Here is a 13843-nt window from a genome sequence, read left to right as displayed (position 1 = left end):
TCTACCTGGCAAAATGTGGGATCGTTAATTCTTTCTCTTTTTTTAACTCTCTGTTCTTGTTCCTCTGTGTCTCTCAGGCGGTGGATGCCGATCTCATCTCTAACGTGACCTACAGGATAAAAACGGAATCGGCTCGGCAGCTCTTCGCCGTGAACCGTCTGACCGGTGCTGTGTCAGTCCTGCAAGCGCTAGACTTTGAGGACTTGGCAACAGGCAACAGCACCTACACGTTTGAAGTGGAGGCGTTAGATCACGGAGGAGTCCTCTCTCCTGGAACGGCCACAGTCATCATTAGAATCACGGTAAGGCTGCATGAGCCGCTCATCAGTTTTAAAACACTCTTTTATCACGGCAGTCTTAATAGCAGCATGAGAAACTCTGAAAGTTCAGCAGGTTTCAGTGGGAGATGATTTGAACTTGGAAGGATGGAAGCAAATTTTCATCAGGTCTAGTGGCGATGATTGGATTAGAACTTTCAAAGCTAGTCCATAGTTCTTACATGCTAATGCTCCTCGCAGAAGCTCAGCTGACTCTGTTCCAGGAATGCCTACCAAAGATGTGATCTTTAAATTCAATTAGTCTTGAAAAAGAAACCTCTATGTTGGCAGGATTGTGGGCGTTGTTTACTGGATCCTTGCCTGAGTTTTTCTACTTTCTCGTTGTGATATTTCTGGTTGACGGTGACAGGAGTGACAGACAAAGCTCTGTGCAGGTTCTGATGCTAGCCTGGCACAGCTATTCCAGGCCTGAATGACTCATTAGCTTTGTGACTGCAATTATGTGAGGATTTTAACGGGAGCGCTCTCCAGCGCTTCCGAAGATTAGCCGGGGGATCAGAACAGAAGGATTAGCCTCCTCCAGTTTACAGCAGCTGGAGTGAGTGTGAGTGTCTGAGATGAAAACTGAACTTGTTGAACTTCATGTAAAATATTATAATTTTAATTATGTAAATCTGATGGAAATGTTGTGGTTTTCATGAGTTATAGCAATAGCTAACGCTAACTTAAAGGGATAGTTCACCCAAATATGAAAATTACCCCATGATTATGAGATTATTTTCAATTTTGGGTGAACTGTCCCTTTAAGATGAATGATACAGTTACAGCATGCATGTCAGTATTTACTACTTTTTTTATTTAAAAATAAATGTGGAAGTTATAACAATATAAGTTAGCATTGTGAGCAAACAAAATGCAACATTAATTTCCATAATTAATGTTGACCAATTAACGCACTGCCCAGCAAAGCACACCTTTCCTGGTTTTGGCCAGAGAGATAAGCTTGCAAATGAGTCACAAGCAACTGCAAATGACTCCGTTTTTCTTCCTTTGATCACTTCAGCCTGTATATGTTTAACCGTGGGAAGTCCAGAGCAAATGCATGCAAATGAGCACCAACCCAGCAGGGTCACTTTCATTTATCAAAATAATATGTGCTTTTCAAGTTTAAATTCAAAACATGCTATTCCAAAAATTTAAGATGTGCTCCCTTTGTGTTAATTGTAATTAAGGGACTCGGTGTGTAAATATTTGTTATTACAATTTTTGGATGCAGTTAAAGGATTATGATAATTAAACAAAACAAAAAATCCTGATAATTTACTTGCCCCAGTTCCATCTGAGATGTTTATGTCTTTCTTTCTTCAGTGGAATTTTTTTTTTTTTCGTTGAGGAAAACATTCCAGGATTTTTCTCCACACAATGGACTTCAAAGGCAACCAAAATGTTGATGGTCCATATCAATGAAGTTTCAAAGGGATTCGAAGGGCTTTAAAGGCTCTATAAGATCCCAGATGAGGAATAGGGTCTTATCTAAAGAAACCATTGGTCAATTTCTTTAAAAAAATACTATGTCTATACTTTTTAACCTAAATTGCTTATCTTGCGTTTCTCTGCAACACAGCAAGGATTGCACAATCCCAAATAAAAGGTAATCTGATTTAAAAAAAAAAAAAAAAAGAAGCAAATTCTGGTAGAAAATAAGTATTTGGTCACCTACAAAAAAGCAAGATTTTTGGCTCTCACAGACCTGTAACTTCTACTTTCAGAAACCCCTCTGTCCTCCACTCATTACCTGTATTAATGGCCCCTGTTTGAACTCGTTATCAGCATAAAAGACACCTTTTCACAACCTCAAACAGTCAGACTCCAAACTCAACTATGGCCGAGACCAAAGAGCTTGTCAAAGGACACCAGAAACTAAATTGTAGACCTGCACCAAGCTGGGAAGACTGAATCTGCAATATGTAAGCAGCTTGGTGTGAATAAATCAACTGTGGGAGCAATTATTAGAAAATGGAATATTCCGGAAAATGGAAAATGGGTCCACTGATAATCTCCCTCGATTTGGGGCTCCACGCAAGATCTCACCCCATGGGCTCAAAATGATCACAAGAACGGTAAGAAAAAAATCCCAAAACCTAGTGAATGACCTGCAGAGAGTAACAAAGGCTATCAGTAACACACTACGCCACCAGGGACTTAAATCCTACGGTGCCAGACGTGTCACCCTGCTTAAGCCAGTACATGTCTAGGCCCGTCTGAAGTTTGCTAGAGAGCATTTTGATGATTCATAAGATTATTGGGAGAATGTCATATGGTCAGATGAAACCAAAATAGAACTTTTTGGTAAAAACTCAACTTTGTGTCTTTGTTTGTGACTTTTGACGTGTTTGAAGGAAACAGATTGCTGAGTTTCACCATACCTACTGTGAAGCATGGGGGTGGAAACATAATGCTTTGGGGCTGTTTTTCTGCAAAGGGATCATGATGACTGATCCGTGTAAAGGAAAGAATGAATGGAGCCATGTATCATGAGATTTTTAGTAAAAACCTCCTTCCATCAGCAAGGGCATTGGAGATGAAACGTAGCTGGGTCTTTCAGCATGACAATGATCCCAAGCACACCGCCCGGGCAACAAAAGAGTGGCTTCGTAAGAAGCATTTCAAGTTCCTGGAGTGGCCTTGCCAGTCTCCAGATCTCAACCACATATAAAATCTGTGGAGGAACTTGAAAATCTGTGTTGCCCAGTGACAGTCCCAAAACATCACTGCTCTAGAAGAGATCTGCATGGAGGAATGGACCATACTACCAGCAACAGTGTGTGAAAACTTTGTGGCGACTTACAGAAAACATTTGACCTCTGTCATTCCCAACAAAGGGTATATAGCAAAGTATTGAGAACTTTTGTTATTGACCAAATACTTATTTTCCAAATACTAATTTGCTAATAATTTAAAAAAAAATCCTTTTCTGGATTTTTTTTTCCCTCATTCTGTCTCTCATATTTGAAGTGTACCTGTGATGAAAATGACAGGCCTCTCTTATCTTTTTAAGTGGGAGAACTTACACAATTGGGGGCTGACTAAATATTTTTTGCAACACTGTATATTTTTCTTTTTCTTTTTCTTGAAAATGATCGATGGTTTCATTAGAAAATACCTTATTCCTCATCTGGGATCACGCAGAGAATCTGAACCCCTTTGAAACTGCATTGATTTGGACCTTCAACCGTGTGTGAAGAAAATGTAAAGGAAAAATACTTGAATGTTTTCTTCTTCATTTTTTTTTTCTTTTTGACTGAAGAAAGAAAGACAGAAACATCTTGGATGAGATGGGGGGTAAATAAATTATCAGGAATTTATAATTTTAAAGTGAAATAACTTTTAATTATTTGTATTAATCAATGCTATTTTAACTTTAATTTGTATATTTCAGTTTTTAATTTTAAAATTACACTATGTAACTCAAAAATGCATTACATTATCAATCCTTCTTAAAAATGTTTTTTTGTCTTAGCCTTGTGTTTATATTTTAGACCTGACGAGATAGTTATGTGGGAAATTGCATGCAAACATTTTATCTTTTGTTTTTTTTATTTACAGTTTAAGTATATAAATAATATTTGTACATGCTATTAGAAGCAGTTTAAATAATAGATAGTTTTAACTTTTACATTCTAAACTACATGATATTTCACAGCTTATTATTACAATTGTTTTTGTTTTGTTTTTTTCTAGCATTTTCTAGCATGTGGTATGTAGACTAGGTTGCAAATTGCCTAGAAAATTTATTTAAGATTTGTTTATTTTTATTACAGTGTGTGTGTTTATAGATCATAATGACGTACTTCTTACGGAATCAAATTATCCCCCCTGAGATTTTCATGATATTTGCATCGTGTCTTGTTGTGGTGTGAAAACAAAGCAACGAATTGTAGTTGTGTTGCTGTTATTGTCAGATGTGCCTTAAATCTTGAGTTTCTTTGTTTCTCACTGATGTTTACCTTCGAGTTTACCTTCAAAGTTAGCATCCTGTTAGTTTTTCTGCAGTTGAGATGGTGTAACAAATCGTAATGCTTGAGCTGAGGTGAAGGCAATATTATTAATGTCAGGGTAGAGTCATCATAGCTAGGCTTATGGGAGATTTTAAAGGACTTTCAGGGAAAGATTTTTTTCTCCCCTCCCGAATATCAGGCAAAGTGTGGCTGTGTTTGTGGGCATATCCATGTGTGGTCAAGACCCCTAAGAACATTCAGAAAGGGTCACTTGACCTCTGAAGAGTTTCAGGGTTATTTCTATCGTGTGTGTGTGTCTGCAGCCCTTATCCCCTTGACTCTGAGAGAAAAGCAGCTTGCTGCATATAGATCCCTATCGCTTTTGCTGTAGCTTCAGCCACTTGAGCTCATGCTGAGGTGAAAGGTCAGGGTGTATCGATGTGCTGTTTAGGTGGTCAACTTCCAATGATGAGATGCTGAATATAACAGCAGCTTCTCTCTGCAGCATACTTCTACAATGTCATATCTCTTACCCCTTTTGCACAAACAGTTTCGGTGCAGGTTCTCTGCCTCTGTCCATGTCCCAGCCTGTGTATTAAAACTGTTACATGCATTTCCCCCCCAAAATTATCAGTTAAACTAAAAACTTGCTGGTCTCGCACAAGGGTGGAGAAATGCTGTTACTGTCTATGGTCTGAGTGAGTAAGGTAATAATGTTGCTCCACATTGTTCTTTATATCTAAATATATAAAACTGTGCCTGCAAGAGAGACACAGCGTGCAAGAGAGTGAGTGATTCAACGGTTTCAGTTTCAATCTCCAAAAAGAAATGTGTTCCCAGTACTGTGAACAGAAAAGCAGAAATGGAGCATTGCCTGCACAAACACCGGGATTTGAAGTTGGATTTTAAACTGGTTATAGTCAGGTAAACAACACGTTACAGTCTCAGGAAGCAGGTGGCAGGTTTCATGACAGGCTCCAGTTTGCCTAGCCGAGAACAGGCTCTGGCTCCAGAACGCGAACCATTCTTGTGGAAAAGGGGTATTAGAGGTTTGGCTCCAAAATAGTGAACTGCCTTGCTTCCTACACACCACAGTACACATTACATGTCACAAGTTTGGAATAATTACAATTATCTTTTATATAATTAAAATAAAGTAATAATTACAACAACAACAAAAAAACTCTGTTGCTCACCAAGGGCTGTTTCATGCATACTGACTTTTTGACACTGTTAAAGTCTTGGGCTGCATTTCCCGATAACGTTGTCTCTTAGCGCTCTACGAAGACTCTAAAGGTTTAACTTAACTGAAGGTATAGCATTTCTAGGTGTGTTCCCCGAACTATACCTTAGGAGGTCGCTTAAGGTATACCTTCTTAAGTGCGACGTTAGCGTGTGCTGTTTGTGGCGGTGGTGCTGAATTCGCTTCTATCGATGGCTCAAGAATCGATTATTTACTCTATTCAGGGGCTGTTTCACTGAGTTATGCGAAACAAATTATGTTCTTTAGAAAAGAAACACTTCAGAAATAGTTGAACTTTCATTTATCATACAAAATTGCACCTAAATTTTACATAATTCTGAAATGAGTGCACGAACCAGCAATCTCATGCTCAACCGCACCATCAGCATCACGCGTCATTTAAATTATTACAATATATTTTCCACAGTGTCTTGATTTAATCCACAACCAGGGATGATTGACCATGCAGCAGCTGCATCACATTATTGTGTAAATAACTAATTTATATTATTAGATGGCCAACTCAATAAAAACGCAACACGCAAAACATATAATCAGCTGCTACTATATGGCGGAGAAAAAAGAAAGAAAGAGAGGAGCCGCCAGCAGCTGATTTTAGTAGCTGAGCTCCGTCCAGTTTGTCTCGACAAAGCTGGTCCAACAAGATCTAAAAGCTGCTTAATTTGCTGTCGTGGTAGGCAATTTTTTTTTTTTATAGCAGCCTTCTGACATGGTAGCCAGGGACTAAAGTTTTCACGTATGAAATAGTGCACATACACTAAATGGCTCCGCGGATGGCGCCGTCTTTGATTTAGCACAATTCTATTCGCTGCCTCGCTGCCAAAGTTTGACTAAACTCCCCTCCACAATCATTCCCTTTAAATAGGCTCCTAAGCTTTTCCTGTCTAATGGTTTGCCAGCTGATGTACCTTTGGATAATATCATTAAAAAGCTAACAACCATTGGTGTTTGTAATGAAATTGTATGACAATGAAATTTATGAAATTTCTTATGACAATTTTAATCCTTGCATTAAAAAACAAAAAAACAAAAAACAAAACAAAAAAAATATTCAACTAGCCTAATTGAACACTGGGTGTATATTACAACTTCGGAATTATATTCGGATAGACTGACATATAAAGAAGCTTTTTTCACAGTGGTGGCCACTAGTGGAATGAACTTTTAATAGTGATAAGGTAATTAATTTTATTAATTTAATAGTCTAAGAGTGGTCTAGACCAACCTTACGAAAGTATGACTTAAAGAAGGTATTCTTAACTAAGTTCGTTTCGGGAAACACATATTAACGTTAAGGGATACCTTAAGGTATAACTTAAGAATGACGTAGAGTTAAGAAGGTTTCGGGAAATGCAGCCCTGGATTCCCATCCTAAACATGGCCAAAGATTTCTTTTTTTTTTTTTTTTTTTTTTTGAGACAATTTCTGAAAAAATATTCCTTCTTGTTTCTCATAAGTTTCAGAAAGTTTTTGGCTAGTATGGGTCTATCTGACATCAGATATGGCGGAGTGTCCTTACGGGACACAAGTATCTCCTGGAAGCGTGCGACTAGAACAAGAGAGCAAACTCTTATGCAGCTTCTAAAAGATGGAACGGTTCCAGCGATTAAGGTTCATGGTTGTATTTTGGAACCAGGCAGTGAGTAAAACTGCTTCAAATGTCTTTGTGTTGTTAGCTATCGACTCGCATTCATTCAAATGTGTTACTATTCCATTGTTTTTCTACATAAACACACTCTAGTCTGACGTGCTATTGCTGACATTAAATCGCATACAGTAGTTCATAAACCAAATTATGTCCTCATAAACCACGAGTAAACTACGGTAAACCACTCATCACTAAAGGGACGACACCAGACAGAACAGAATCCCTTTGCCAGCGGGCCCTGCCTACCTCATCCCTGTTTTAATGAGTGTTATTAATACATATTTTTTCCATGTCTCTCTCTCTCCCTTTTCTTTTTAGGATATGAATGATTTCTCCCCAGTCTTCAGACAGGATCTTTATAAAGGGATGGTTGCTCCAAACGCAGAGAAGGGGACAGTCATCACAACTGTGTTTGCAGAAGATCAGGATCCTCCAGTAAGTACACAAAGGCATGAAGTACTCTTTTGCAATCTCTGACTCGGCCTCAAATGATAAACCTTGATAGAAACCAATTTTTTTGGCACAAAATGTTATTCATTTTTATAACGGACCTGCAATTTTGGAAGTTCAGTGATTCATTTCGGCCATATTTTGAACTGTTTTTTATTTATTTATTTGTTACATGATTTCAAATAAACCCAGGAATAGTGCAGGGTTTGAGTGAGGATTTGTTATGTGTATATATTTGGAATATCCATCTACTTAAGAGTAGATTTTGCAAATTTTTGAAATATGTCTCAAATAATGAAATCTGGGGCCAGCACTACACACTCACGGTTGCAAAGCTTTCAGATGAATAATTCAAAACACTGCTTTTCAAAAGTTTGGGGTCAGAAAGATGTTTTATGAAGTTATTTTTTTATCTAGCAACGTCGCAGTGAATTTATCAAAAGTGGTAATGAAGACATTTAAAATGTTACAGTAGATTTCTATTATCAATGGCTATTATCATTATCAAATATTATATATATATATATATATATATATATATATATATATATATATATATATATATATATATATATATATATATATTATCAAATGGCTGTTTTGAACCTTCTATTCATCCAAACAAAAATATAATAATTGTAAAAAACCTGTATCATTGTTAGGACTGCTTGACTATAGGAAAAATCATAATCTAGGTAATTTTTTAAATACTGCAATCACGACAATTTAACTTGATTTTGAGTGGCCCACATAATCTGAAGGATGGCTCCCCAACCACAGTTTGGCATGTACACATCTCAAATCTGATCACGCATCTATAATATGGTTTGTTGAAAATAACAAACCGTAAAACAGATGGACGGAGTTAGGATAATGTGTGTTTCTGTCGATGGATACACATTCTAGCTTCCCAAAACATTACAACAGCGATGATCAAAAAGCGTGGATAAACACTCACTCTTGTATGCGAGTGCCATACACTCTAAAAACTAATACTATGATTTACTCAATTTTTTTGGTGAAACATTTTTACACTAAAAAAATTGAGTAAATTTTAAAGCAGTGAAATCAATTATAGACACCATATGAACTTAGTAAATGCAAGTAAAAAAATTAAGTAGATCTGAGTAACTGCATTTGTTACATTAACAAATTCAATTGAGTAGAAAAAATTGGGTAAAAAGCATTTAAAGGGTCATGAAACCCCCCTGCTGCAGCGGTGTTTTTTCACACCTTCGATTTGAAAAAGCTTGTTAAAAGGGGAGTGGTCGACTGTGAAAAGGTGGGATGGTATTGTGTGGAAAGAGGGAATGTTTGCATAAATAGGGGAGTGTCTGTCAGTAGGTGCTGAGCGGTTCTGAGACATGTTCTTGGTTCACGTTGGCATTGTTTACCACAGAGAGATTAAATGAGGGATGAGTACAGCGAATGAGAGAGCTATGAGTGGCGTGCAGCAGAGATCGCAAATCATTCAGCTCTTCAAAGTTCAAACCAGCATAATTCAGTGAGAAATGAAAATAAATGTTATTCTGCATGACGAAATATTTTGCAAACGTGATAAAACTATATTTGTCCAAATATGCACGCTGTTTGGCAAGATGAACAACGCGCCGACGTGATAAGAGAACGTGAACCACCCAACATGCGATGTGATAAGAGATGTGTAATTCTAGATCGGGGTAAAAGCGAAGAGGTTTGAGGCTAGTCTCGACCGCGCATTTCCGTGACGATCCGCGCTGTCTATCACTCGGCAGCTAAATCTATATTTGTCCAAATATGCAGCACACGGTTTCACTAAGAGCCCGAACACATGCGGTTTAGTGCATGGCTGTGACGACAAATAAAACGGAGAGGACGTGGCTTTTGTTCATTGGCCTACAGATTACAGATTGGTTATTTTGCACTCCTGACATAGATAGTCAACGCTTGCAGGTTCGGCGTGCGATTCCTCAGGTGAATTTTACTTTACCGAGCCTTTGTAGCAAAGGCTTCCACAGACGGCGCCGGTTACAGCTCGCTCGGCGCCCTTTACGTTACTTCGTATCAGCACAACGCCTAGCTTTCCTCCGTGACTTTTCCGCACGCTGCTTCCAAAACTTCCCCACCATATCTCTACAATAATGATGTAAGACGAGCCTGACAGAAGTGACTGTCTCATGCATATTAACTAAATTATCTTGTATGCATACTACAGCGCAGGGATTGGACTGAATGAGCTTTATGTCATGAATATATATCGAGAATCGCTCGGAGCGGTCGACGTCAGCATGTGCCCAGCAGCCCATACTTGGGCCGAAAAGGCCGTGCCGACGTCAGCATTTGTGACGTTGCTCCGACTAAACTTTTCAAACCGGAAGACAGAAATCGCTCTGAAAAATGCAAAAATAATTATTTTCACATATGCATACCATTAATGAGTACCCTTAGTGTTTTCAATGATGTGCAGCCTATACATATCTGTTTACATCTCAAAAAAAGTGTTTTGGGGTTTCATGACCCTTTAAAAACCAATATTTATGACTAATATGAACTGTTTTTACTTATGAGTATTACTAACTTGTATAGTATAACTTTAACGTTAATTTCCTCTAAACCTTTGTAAAATACTCCACAGTCCACACAAACACACTTATACATGACATGGCCTTTATTGTCGACGAGTACAGCAATAACGTTACAGCATATACTGTTTTGACATTTAAAGAATAACAGTTATTTTACAACATTTAAACTCATGTAACAGACATTTTAGAAGTAAAAATGAAACATTTAAAAGTAATTCAAGTGTAATCAACCGGTCAGTTATCCCATTTCCACCGTATCAGCGCTGTTTCTCGAGCCTGAGATGGACTAACGGTCTGCGGGTGGACTTTGATCTTGAGACCGCTGTCCTGCGTTTCATTTGTAGCTGAAAGATGCTGCGAGGCGACAGACTCCATAACCTGACAATAAACAAACAGTGCCCAGTTTAAATAAGATTTTATCATCCAAATTCATTATATTCATTATCTTTACGAATAAAGTTGTGTGTTTTGAGCAACACAGCAGGCGTTTCAAAGACCAACGCCACACGTTAACTTAAGGTGACTCACACTGCATCCCTAGATGTTGTTTTGAATTAAACAAAATGGCTTTTAGCACAGTAATGATTATATAGATTAAAAAAAAAAACATACAAACCTGAATTTCACAGAGGAAATGCCCCAATTTTGCGACTCTGAGCAGAAGAAACTGCTCTGGTGACTGAGGAGAATTCAAATATCCGCACTTCACTCAACCGTCCAGCTGTCGTCACGTCAGAGGGTGGGGGAGGGGTGCATTGTTTTAATCCAGTAAACTTACTCAATTTCTTCAGTGTGTGTTAAATATTAATAATCTTGATTTTAATTAAGTAATATTTGTGGTTCTTAAAACATATCGGTTTAATTCTCCATTCTCAAATATTTTGAAATAAATTCCACAAATGTATTAAGTATATTTAAAATAAATAATTGGTTATTTGAATACTAAATTATTTTAGTGAAAAAAACTTAAATATAAATATACATTTTAGACAAAATTAACTGTTGGATTTTTAGTCAATTATTTTGGTATGTTTAACTAAAACCATCAAGTAAATGATATTGAGAGATTTTATTAAGTTAATAAAGTTAATTATTACTGTGATATTTACTAAGCCACTGAAATATTTTTTAGAGTGTAGGCTCAAATGTGACTCGATCATATACGCCGTCATCACCCGGGTGTTTAATGCGCGAGCGCAGGTGAGACCTAAATGCCACGCGTTGCTATTTGTGTTTAAGCTAAACTCATTTAATCCTTGCAGACATTCAAGAGCAAGATGCAGAGAGCAAGAGAACTTGCATGCGCTGAGAGAAGATTTGTGTGTTTGTGCACTCAGTTGCAGATAGCGTACAAATATTGAGTTCTCTTTCAAGTCTTGCGCTTGAAGGGACACACAAACATTGTCAACATGCCCGTCTTGGCGAGTATCCTAGCAAACATAGCAGATTATGTATAGCTAATAACTAATTTCCCTGAGCATTGCACAACCGAACCGCACCGAAACTTTGATAAAAACCGAACTGTGAGTAAATCGAACCATTACATACAATATGTTAAAAATTACGATTATTTATTTATTTATTTATCTATCTATCTATCTATCTATCTATCTATCTATCTATCTATCTATCTATCTATCTATCTATCTATCTATCTATCTATCTATCTATCTATCTATCTATCTATCTATCTATCTATCTATCTATCTATCTATCTATCTATCTATCTATCTAAAATAAGATTATATATATTTTTTTTTATTTAAAAGTAGAAGCAACAAAAAAAAACCTACTAAAATAAAAATAGTCACATTTAAATAAAGAACAATGAATTAAGAATTAAAAAAAATACATTAAAAATTATGTTATGTTTTTAATCCTAATAAGATTACAATTTGTATCCAAATAAGACTATTATAAACGGTCATTTTAAATGTATCTCAATGGAAATACTTGTAAATCATAGCCCTGGCCAGGTTAAGTGTGTTCCAAATGACTCAAAGTTTGAGATAAGGTTAGCTAGAGTTAAGACTACGGTTCATTCTTTCTTTGAGTGCGTGATATCATCCGTGGACTCTTTAAACTCATTTGGATTTCTTCATCTGAAGTCTTTATAGTGTTGTATTCCTTCGTTTGAGAGTTTAGACTCTGGCTTGTGTACCTGTATACATGTCCCTGCGTTAACATGTTAGTCCGCTGTTGTGGATAATCGGTTTGTTCCACTCTGTCATCTTTATTTGATTGATCTGACAGAGCCGTTTTACGTTTGCCATCTGGAAACCGGCCTTTCTTTCTCGCACGCTAGACGACTCAGAAATGAAATTACACACACTGATTTTTGACACCACGCTGTGAATCCGTAAATAATTTTTTTTGTGCTTTCATAAGAGAGTAAAAACATGAATTGGGTTTTAGAACGCAGCCCGGCATGCTTCTGCAACTTTTACAGCTGGAGGGAAACGCAAGGCCATTACAGTATAGCAAAGACACATCTCGAATTACCTTATAAATTACATAAACAAGGTTATTCGCTGCCTGAGGTTTGGTTTATTCAGAGTGGCAGTGCACGCCAGGGGCTGGATATGTGCTGAATGCTTGTAAATGTTTATCATCCACAGACTGTAAAACATAAAGATGCTTTGTGGGTTTCTGAGTCTCTATATGCTGTGTGCGGACGTGTCCTTAACAGACTTTATTGGCTGTCTGTAACTCTGGACTGCAATGGCATCTAAGTTTCAAAGACGTCTGCATGTAGTATAAAAGTATTTTTAAAGTGTGTTAATTTGTCTTTCACAACCGCCAAACTTCACAAGCAACTGTAGGTGACATTTAAAGCCTCACTTTTTGCCATGGTCAATTTTGTACCCATCACTTTCCTCTAAGGGAAACAAAGCTCGCAGCAGGGGTGCCTATAAAAAACAGGAAGTGTTTGAATTGGTGATCAGGAACGGCCTTTTCATTAGTGGGTGTTCAAATGAACTGTGATGTTGCTGTTGAAATGTGTAGCTTTTAATGTTTCACTGCGTGGTCGTTGCAGTTGTCACAGAATTATGAGCTATGGTTGGTGCTGCTTACGGTGCATTCAAAGAAACAGCAGGGATGCTGGAAGCACTTTTTAGCCCACGTCTTATTCAACTGAACATTGACTGATATTAAAATATGGTCTTTAATAGGTTCATAAAATTGCATATTCCACATAGAAATGGCTTAAATATACACTATATCGTTCAAAAGTCTGTAAGATTTTTGTTTTGTTTCTGGAAGTAGTTTCTTATGCTCACACCTACTGTAGGCTGCATTTATGTGCATTTATTGTTATAAATGTGTTTACTGTTACTCTTGATTAACTTAATGTCCTTGCTAAATTAATTTATTTTATTGTGTTAGTAAAGTTTAGTTAAACCTTTACATTTTGATTTGTTGTTGGTAGGCATGTGCCGATTTCATCACGATGTACAATATTATCACTATATTGAAATAAGTTGCAAAAAAAGTGTTGCCATAGCATAACAGCTTTAAAAACTATTTTTGTAATAACAAAAATAACTGAATGTTTAATACAATAGTGCACCAAAAATATATACAGCTCTGGAAAAAAAAGAGACCACTTAACATCGAGAAACAATGAGAAATCAATGTTA

General features: G+C 37.1%; 1 protein-coding gene across 1 annotated transcript in view; it reads left to right on the top strand.

Annotated features, from left to right (window-relative positions):
* Positions 1–13843, top strand: part of pcdh15a (protocadherin-related 15a) — a 361007-nt gene that overhangs the window by 238162 nt on the left and 109002 nt on the right. The window contains exons 21-22 of the mRNA XM_067421546.1: positions 78–302; positions 7507–7623. Coding sequence (XP_067277647.1) covers positions 78–302; positions 7507–7623 — 342 coding nt within the window. The remainder of the gene's footprint in view (positions 1–77; positions 303–7506; positions 7624–13843) is intronic.

Source organism: Pseudorasbora parva, chromosome 17 (genome assembly GCF_024679245.1).
Source record: "Pseudorasbora parva isolate DD20220531a chromosome 17, ASM2467924v1, whole genome shotgun sequence".
Taxonomy (NCBI): domain Eukaryota; kingdom Metazoa; phylum Chordata; class Actinopteri; order Cypriniformes; family Gobionidae; genus Pseudorasbora; species Pseudorasbora parva.
This window is presented reverse-complemented; position numbering and strand designations above follow the sequence as displayed.